The sequence below is a fragment of the Trachemys scripta genome, chromosome 16 (assembly GCF_013100865.1).
Source record: "Trachemys scripta elegans isolate TJP31775 chromosome 16, CAS_Tse_1.0, whole genome shotgun sequence".
NCBI lineage: Eukaryota > Metazoa > Chordata > Testudines > Emydidae > Trachemys > Trachemys scripta.
This window is the reverse complement of record NC_048313.1, coordinates 17,149,558-17,158,433: the sequence shown is the minus strand read 5'-3', so window position 1 is coordinate 17,158,433 and position 8,876 is coordinate 17,149,558. Positions and strand designations below refer to the sequence as shown.

Genomic DNA, 8,876 nt, shown 5'->3' with positions numbered 1-8,876 from the left:
GTAGGAGTATTTTGGTGACAATCTAATGTATGGGGAAAATAAGAGTGTGAACTACTGAGATAAGCCACTACATTGCCTACAAGATGGGCTGCCTTTAAAAGCCTAGGAATATTTCCCTTACTCTGCATGCTGGCAAACTAAACACTTTTAAAAAAAAAACCTCCCGATCAAGTGATTTATAAACTGATATTACAGCAGTTTGTACTTTTCTGCGGATGAGCACTTTTTAATCTCTCACTGTGGCACAATAAAACAAGGAACAAAAAAAAAAAAAATCTATATTTTCTAAACCTATTTCTGATCTTATTTAAGAGCTTCCTGGACATTTGTCTTCGCTGGTGAAGCCTGCGTGTAAAAGGGAAGGTCAAAATGAGATCTAGTCAATTGCACAAAGCCAGTCACATCCAAGTCCTTTGCTCTGTTGCGGTTTGTGGTGCGACCGCTTTTTCCACGTGCCGCTCTTGTGTGAAGGGACCTGTCTTGCGTACCTGTCTGGCCCAGCTTACCGGATTATTATTATTAGAGCACCTAACAGTAATCGTCAGCACAAATAGCCCCCATTTTAGAGATGGAGAAACTGAGGCCTATTAAACTACCTGACTAGAAGGTTGTGGTGGGGCAGGGCCTACCCCACATCTCTGGTCGGCACCCCAACCCCAGGAACATCCTTCTTCTCTACGGAAAGTGCTGTCAGAAGCACAGGCGAACCAGAGAGAGAAAAACAACCTTTGTCTCCCCTCCCCAACGCTGATTTCTAGCACTCTTGGGTTTACAAGCGCATAGATCGGGTACAATGACGCGGACAGAGGTTCAGGCCCACGGCGTCCCTTTAACAGAGGAGGCTGCGTAGACAATACCGACAGCTAGGCGGATTTCCCTCCTCCCAGGATGCCTGGGTTGACAATGTCTGGTCAGGCTAAAGATGAACAGTGAGTGTTGAAGTGCTTTGAAGAGAAGAAGCGGTCTATAAATGCTCATTTTCCAGCATGCATCAATGGTAGGGATGAGCGAAGGCTCTTAAGCCCTGCCCTGGCTTTCCTCCCGGATGGATTTACCCCCTTTTACCCCCGTGCGGCAGGGAAGGGAAGGGCCGGCCAACCACAACCCTCCCAGCTCTGTCTGTAAACCCCATTACCAGCCGGTGCACAGGGCTCTAGCCAGTAATTCAGCACTTACACAGGAAGGCTTGGATACCCGCCCACAAACGCTGCCGGACACCTCACACCCAGATCCTTCAACACAAACTTGACACTTTAGCTTCGGGGAAGCAGCCGGCTGCTCTGTTTGCCGTAAGATCGGCCACCAGGGGGTGATGTGTACACACGCAGGCCAAAGTAACCGCTTACACAGGCACAACATCGTCCACCTCTGTCCTCCTCAGGCCGTCACAGGCAGACGGATGCTCCTTAGGCACCCCCCATCCCCCCTTAAAAGCCTCATTACCCCTCAGAAGTCGAGACAAGCGCTTTGCAGGGCTACAGCGACGGCTGGATCTACGTCACAAGCCGTTGGCACTGCAGGGACAATCCCTCCATAACTCTTCTGGTTACAAGTCTCCGTACCAGGTCCAGGAGAGTTTGCGATTATGTTCTTGACATGACACGTAGCAGCCATAGAAAAATGCAAGCGAGACCCCGCGCGGCCCTGTTTCAGGGGGTTCCTGTTAAGATCTTCAAAGGAAAGGGCAAATGGCACGCGTGCCTTGGAGGAGCGGGGTAGCCCAGCCCCACGGAGGTAATGCCGCAGCAGGGCTAGGAGTGGGGGAAGAGAGACACGCCTTACCTCCCCCGTCTTCATCCGCGAAAGAAAACCGGAGTGTGGGAAGGGGTTTGCACGCCAGGATTTTAGAAGACCACACAAAGAATTGATGCTACAGGCCTGTTCTCCGCTTAAAACCAACACCGGTAAAGGTAGCATGGGGGAGGGGGGAGGGCGAGGGGGGGTTGAAAAAACATAGCTATGCCAATAAAACCTCCAGTGTAGATGCAGCTATGTTGACAGAAGACGGCTTCTGTCGACGGCGTTTGGAGAGGTGGTGTCCCTCCCCCCCGCAGAACGACTTCCGCCAGCGTAGGCCGCGTCTGTGCTCTGGGGCCAAGCGGGCATAGCCTAGGTCCCGCTTTGGTGCAGGGCCCTGGAGTAGACGACCTAGCGAGGTCCCGTCCAGTGCGACGTGGCTAGGACGCTATGCCACGCTACAGAGCCGGAGAAGGAAAGATTAAGGGAGAGAGGGAGGTTTAAGCACTAAGTAACCTCCTCCCTCCCCGGAGCACGTCGCATACTCTCTGCGCTGTTACTACCTGGCTGCAGCGGTTCAAGGCCACACTGGCTCAGGCTGGAAGTCACGAGGAGCGTCTGAGTGACCGGCCTTTTGCCTCTGCTGGTGATGGGCTCATGCAAGGCCACAATGGCTACTCTGCCCTTCAAACCGCCATCTAGCTCAGGACGACTTGCAGGGTGTGCTCACGAGAGCCCCAAGCCCGGAAACAGGGGGCGAGGATTTCCACGGAGGGACGTAGGCAGGCCTGGGGCAATGGAGACGCGAGGATGATAGCACAGGATAGCAGGGGAGCAACGGGCCAGAGTGGAGAAGGACGAGCAAAGCTGTGCGTGCAGGAAGTCTAGGGCAAGGATGGCAGGGGCCTGGGTGAGGACTGAGGGGCATGCGCAGAGCTGGGGGACAGGGCTGGGCTAGCAGGCAGCTGTGGGTCAGGACTGAGGAGACAGGGCTGGGCTAGCAGGGGGCTGTGGGTCAGCACTGAGGGGCACGGGCAGAGCTGAGGGGACAGGGCTGGGCTGGCAGGGGGCTGTGGGTCAGCACTGAGGGGCACGGGCAGAGCTGGGGGGACAGGGCTGGGCTGGCAGGGGGCGGTGGGTCAGCACTGAGGGGCACGGGCAGAGCTGGGGGGACAGGGCTGGGCTAGCAGGGGGCTGTGGGTCAGGATTGAGGCGCATAGGCAGAGATTCATAAACAAAACTGGCTCTGCCAGGCCCAGCAGCCAGTGTTCTCAGCCCCTGCCCTGCGAGAGCCACATCCCCCCAGCTTCTAAAGGACACAACTGAACGGTTTACAGCACATGGAGCAAAGTGAGAAGGGCCCCAGAGCTCTCCCCAGACCCCTAGTCAGGGCCCAGCAGCTTTTACGAGCTGTTTACCCAGCAGAGGCTTCCAGAACAAATAGCGCCGGCTCAGCTGATTTTCTTCCACCCCAGCTACTCCCGCTGCAGCCTTTTGTCCTTCGCTGGACCGCAGCCCCGGGTAGTGTCGGCTCATTTCGCTGAGCCAGGAAGCCTGCGTTGGCCATTCCAGGGTCACAGAACCCGCCTCCCCTCCAGGACACTACGTCAGCGACAGCCTGCGGCCCGGGTGACTCAGAGCCTTGCGGCCCCGACCCCAGCAGGTGACTCGGGCAGCCCATGCTACAGGGTAAACGTTGCGAGTCGGGCTGGAGCCCGGGCTCTGAATCCTGGCAAGGGGGCAGGTCTCGGAGCCCAGGCAGGAACGGCTACACGGCTATTTTTAGCCCCACAGCGCAATCTGCCCCCGGCCGCTGACCCAGGCTCCGAGACTCACTGCCGGGGGTTTGTTTGGGTTTTTGTTGTTGACATACCATAAACTGTCAGTTGACAGAGCTAGAGGGGATGGGTAAGGGGCAGTAAATCACCAGATGTGGAATCCTAGCCGTTCCGTTCGGCTCTTCAGCCTTGCAAGGCAGAAACCCCAAATACTTGCAGCACATTTAAGAGATTAACCCCCCGTTTTACGAAAGGGGAAACGGAGGCACAGAGCAGGGAGGGAATTTGCAGAGATGGGCAAAGTACGCAGCCTGTCTTACTACCGCTGCTTGTCTCTCTCATACAGGCGTGTGGCTTGTGCAAACGCCCGCCTGCCTCGGGGAAATGAGTCCGGCCACTCGGCCCAGAATCCATATGACACCAACGACGATAAAGGACACACGAAGACCACTTTCCCCCATAATGGCATTTATTAACGGGACATTCTACCACTGCAAACAATTTCTGAAGAGCCCCCCTCCCAAAACAAACCCCAAACGAAACCAGGACAGCCGCTTGCTACACCCTTCTTTGCACCCCCACACGGGGAAAGGTGTCCAAACCCAGCCTGGAATTCAAAACAGCTTAATCCCCAGCCCATGCAGCTTCCCGAGGCAGGGGCTTGTAAATCATCAGTGTCCAGGAAGGAGCTCCAGGCGCTGCTGGTACCATCCAGGAAGATCAAAGGAAACCTCTTCGTACAGTAAGAATTTCCTCAAGTTAAAAGCAGCAGGTAAAAGCCAAGGGAGGCCAAGGTGGCTAATTTAGCCCATCCTCCCATCCCTTCTCTCACTCCGATTCACATGCCCCCTTGCAAACAATCCTCTGCCCATTCACTACAGGCCCCAGATCAGTTCAGCCAGGGATCTGCCACCACCTTAAAACTCAGTGGCGCCAATGGCTGACATATTGCCTCTTGCGAACCCCTGAGTAACTGCGGCATCAGAACACAGGCGAACGTTTTGAAGCTAAGAGAGAGGGAAGTTCTCCCCAAAATAAATCAGAGCCGTGAGCACCAAACCGATCTGCAAGCCGAAGAAGCAGAGGGTTTGCTCAGTCTAGCGTCTGCACGTTCAGAAGGTAACACACATTTGACACCACGACCAGACTCAAGAAAGCGTAGTAACAAAAATTATCTGATCCTCAGCCTTCCGTGCCATAGACACCTGTCTCCCTTCCCCTCATCCCCCGCCCCCAGTTCTCCAGCCTGACTCACTTCCCACCCTCCAGTACTGAAGTTTTGCTGTATTTTGCTTAAGAGACAAATGAGCAAAACTGCTGCAAGGGGACCTGTCTGAGAAAAGCAGACATCTGTGTCCGTGGTCGTCCTGTTTGCTGACAAATGGCTCGGTCAAACCAGTTTACCCGGCACTGGAGAATGTAAATCAAGTACAGCAGTGCCCTCGTTTAGGTAAGTCAAAGTTAAATGGGTCGGCTGGGGACTTTTCTGTGCCAATGAGTCTGTTGGAGAGAGCTAGCCAAAAACCAACATCCAGAACTGGGACTGCGGGAGGGACGATCTTACATTTCTATCACACTTTGTGTCCAAAGATCTCAAAGCACTTTACAAAGATCAGTGTTATTCACTCTGATTTAAAGGGAGAAACTGAGGTGCTAAGAGGGGAAGCGACTTGCCCAGCATCACACTGGAAGCTGGTGGAAGTCACGGGAAAAGAACCCAGGACTCCAGACAACCTGCTGCCCTGCTCTAACCACTAAACAAAACTGCCTCTGCATCACCGTTTCAACTGTTATTCAAAGCAGAGTGGAAGGTCAGATATAGCCTATTCCAACAGGGATCCAGCCAGCATTGCAAAAGGACACCGCTTGGCCAGACAAGGAGTAGTGCCGGACTTTTTTTTTTTTTTTTTTATTAACTGTTGCCGTTTAATCCTGGTGACAAGTCGTTTCTTATCTTGTGAACTTTCAAACTGCTGGGCTGAGCAAAACAAAACGCTCCTCTCCGCCCCCCTTAACTAGGGCAGCATTTCCAAACTGTCCCTGAACAGCGTCACACTGATGAAAAGTGCATGGGTCTAAATTGGCCTCAGGGTAATTCACAAAAAGGAACAGTAGCTATAAAAAGACCCTTGAATGGAAAAGCTAATAAAAAACCCAGCCACCTTCTCCCAAGCCCCCGACTGTCTCGTGGTATGGAACTAGTACATTTTTTTCCACATACAAAATACTGTAATATCCAGAATTAGCACAAATGAGCGTCCCGCCCAGTTGCTGCTACTGATTGGCCGCCTCACAAGCGTCTATCCAATCACTGTACACGTCCACCGGTTCTGAAAGATCTGAGAGGGTCAAAGGTCAAGGAAGATGACACCAAAACACCACCACCACCTCCCCTGAAGCATGGGCTTCATCTTGCACTGGGAGCTTAAGAAATTTTCTTTGCACCTTTCCGACTCTTCCTCACAAGACCTGTCTGCTGGCCCTTTATGACGGCACAGTGGGACAAACACCAGCGCCACTCTGTCCTGCCCTTGCACTTTTCAGCAGTCCATCTCAAAGCACCTTCTGAAGGGAGGCAAGTATCATTAGCCCCACCTTAGAGATGGGGAAATCGAGGCACCTCCAGGGTGAAGTTAGCAGACAGCCTTGCTAACATTTAACTCCCTGTCATACCAACCATGATTTTGACCCTAGTGCGGACACGGACTAAGAACATGCTATCCAAGCAGTCGTCTCATGCTGCTGCAGGATGATAAAGGCCAACACGTGAAAGCAAGATGGGAAGTTAATTCTATTTTTTAACGTGTGCTTCTGGACTCAGTTCCTAACAGCTACATGAACCACCCAAGTTTTTTCCTTGCGTCACTGACAGGATCAAGATTGGACGTTTTCCTAGTTCAAACAAAATTATTTTGGGGAAGTCCTGTGACCTGCGTTAGCCAGGTCAGACTAGATGGTCACAATGGTCCCTTCTGGCCTTGGAATCTATGAGCAGGGCTGTATGACTGTCTAGTTATTTTAGCTACTGCCTGTTTGCTTCCAGTTTCCATCACGGGCTGGAACAAGAAGTGCCAAGATACCACAAGAAGCTCTGCACCGAACCCCAGGCAGGGATCTGACTACAACCAGAGCAGGTTCTAATTTTGCAGATACTTGGACACTTCACATCGGCAAAGTTCTGGGGTCTCAGCAAAACCGGAACTCCAAGACCTCTGTGGCTGAAGTAGATCAGCACGGAAAATACATTTCCCTCCTGGTAGGGGAGATACCATGATCGTGAAGGTGTGCTGCGGGTGTGCTGACCCCTGTGATTTCCCCAAATGCAGGAAACTTGACTGCATAATTTGTGGCAGTGGGGGACTGCATTCGTGCTTTCCCCTGGCATTTAAAAAAAAATCCATGGGAAAAAAAACTACAGTGAAGGTACCCTGCTTCAGTCATTAGCAGTGCAAAGGATACACGTTATGGGAGTTTGAAATTCTTCCAGACACACAGTACATGAGATCACGCCAGTGTTCCGAGCCCGGTCCCTGGAACATAGAAAACAATATTCCAACAACAGCAAATATTTCCAAAGAGCAAGACGAATGGAAGTTCAAAGAGCAAACAAACAAGAGCAAGTGGTTAGAAAAATTGACTTAAGAGAAGAATACACTTCTCTTCCATAGCACCCACTGAAACAAAATGCAGCATTAACAAATGAAGCATCACAACCCAAGAGCTACTAAAGTTATTCACATTTTACTGACAGGGAAATGAGTGAGTGGAAGGGAAGCAACTTGCCCAACGTGATCACAAAGCAAGTTGGTTGCAAGAGCTGGAAAAAGAACCCAGGAGTCCTGACTCCTAGTCTTCTCCTTTAACCAACGGACCATGTTCTGTCTCAGGATTTATGGGAAGTTAAGAGAACTAAACATGTAGGCAGTAGGCTAAAAGATAAACAAACAAACATAAAAATGTGCAAACCATCTGCCTGCTCTGAAGGGGGAGGGGAAGCATTTGAGATGGTACAAACCTGAGTTCCAGTGTGGTTCATTATACGCTCAAATACAGGAAAACGGGACGAAGATTAGGAAAAAATTCCTAATAGGGAAATCTTGCTGCACTTTCCTACTACTTTTATGGACATGACCCAGCATATGCACAGCCCGGCTTCAGTATTACCTGCTGATGGGGATATAGCAAAAACCCAAACGCTCTTACTGTGTTGCTAATGTCTGTTGCTCACTTGCACCATTTAAAAATAAGTTGCTTAATTACTGAAATGCTTTCATACGGCTCTTGTCACAAATGTAGGTTATACCACACCAATCAATCCAATGGGCCAGTCTAGCCCTGTATCCCACCCTCTACCTGTACCAGATCAAACCAAATGGACCCCTTCTAGCGTGGCTTCCATCTCCAATCGGAAGAGACCAATTAGCCCAGCTTACCCAGTAACGTTCCCCTTCCTTACCATGCCAGATCTGACAAACAGGATCATCAATCTACTGATGAAAAGTGCTAATAATAATAATAATAATAACCACCACCCCTGGCTCTCATCTAGCACTTTTCATCCACAGATCTCAAAGCACTTTACAAAGGAGGTTGGTATTATTATTCCCATTTTACAGATGGGGAAATGGAGGCAGAGAGAGGTAAAGTGACACGCCCATGGTCATTCAGCAGACCAGTGGCAGAGCCGGAAATAGAACCAACCTATCTGGAGTCCTGGCCTAGTGCTCTAGCCTCCCTGTAAGAACTAGGTATTAATATCTACCCGGTTTTGTCCCTTGCTACCATACTGGATCAAACCAACAGGCCGATCTAGCCCAGTTCCCTCCCTCTGTCATACTGAGCCAAGCCAACAGCCTAGTGTCCTGTCTCCAGCAGCGGCCAGCACAAGAGGTTTCAGAGAATGAGTTGCGTTTGCCCAGTAATGCACCGAACCCCACATTGTGGGGACTTCCTGATCCAGCGCCAGGTGGGAATCAGCGCATCCCCTGCACCCCGAGAGCCGCAGCCCCCATAAGTGTACCCTAATGGGCACTAACACGGCAGCTCAGCGGGCTGCGCCCCCCACCATGAGAACCAGAGAGGCCTCTCCGGCCCACCCACTTACATTTTGACATCACAGGACTTCTCGTGGTTACAGAAGGGGCAGGTGAACTGCGTCTCCAGCGTGCCCGTCATCTTCTTCTTGGGTGGGGGCTTCCGCTTTGACTTCCTGCGGCCCATCTTTGCGTGCAAGGCACAGAGGAGAGGGAAAGCGTCAGTCCTCTAAGGGCCAGGGGGAATCACGCGTGCTGCCCTTTCTCCTTCATCCACCGCACCTCCCCCCCCCCCAGCTCCAGGGCGCCCAGGAGTGAGCGTGGGGGG

The 8,876-nt window shown here is 51.8% G+C and overlaps 1 protein-coding gene and 1 pseudogene across 1 annotated transcript; one reads left to right on the top strand and one right to left on the bottom strand.

Annotated features, from left to right (window-relative positions):
• Positions 1–3,969: 3,969 nt before the first annotated feature.
• ELOF1 (elongation factor 1 homolog) lies at positions 3,970–8,769 on the bottom strand. Its single transcript, XM_034792829.1, has 3 exons — positions 8,620–8,769; positions 6,975–7,045; positions 3,970–5,854 (listed from the first exon to the last, which is right to left on the bottom strand). Exons 1-3 carry the CDS (start codon positions 8,733–8,735, stop codon positions 5,790–5,792), a joined length of 252 nt encoding a protein of 83 aa, XP_034648720.1. The 5' UTR covers positions 8,736–8,769; the 3' UTR covers positions 3,970–5,789.
• On the top strand, positions 6,761–6,896 carry LOC117889296 (annotated as a pseudogene).
• Positions 8,770–8,876: the final 107 nt, after the last annotated feature.

What these genes read in the sequence shown, in the direction of transcription:
- ELOF1 (XM_034792829.1), bottom strand. Translation starts at nt 8,735, where the DNA reads ATGGGCCGCAGGAAGTCAAAGCGGAAGCCCCCACCCAAGAAGAAGATG. An exon ending in AAGTCCTGTGATGTCAAAAT is followed by an intron (nt 7,046 to 8,619) that starts GTAAGTGGGTGG and finishes TCTATGTTCCAG; the next exon opens with GGACCGGGCTCGGAACACTG. An exon ending in ATTTCAAACTCCCATAACGT is followed by an intron (nt 5,855 to 6,974) that starts GTATCCTTTGCA and finishes TGACCCTCTCAG; the next exon opens with ATCTTTCAGAACCGGTGGAC.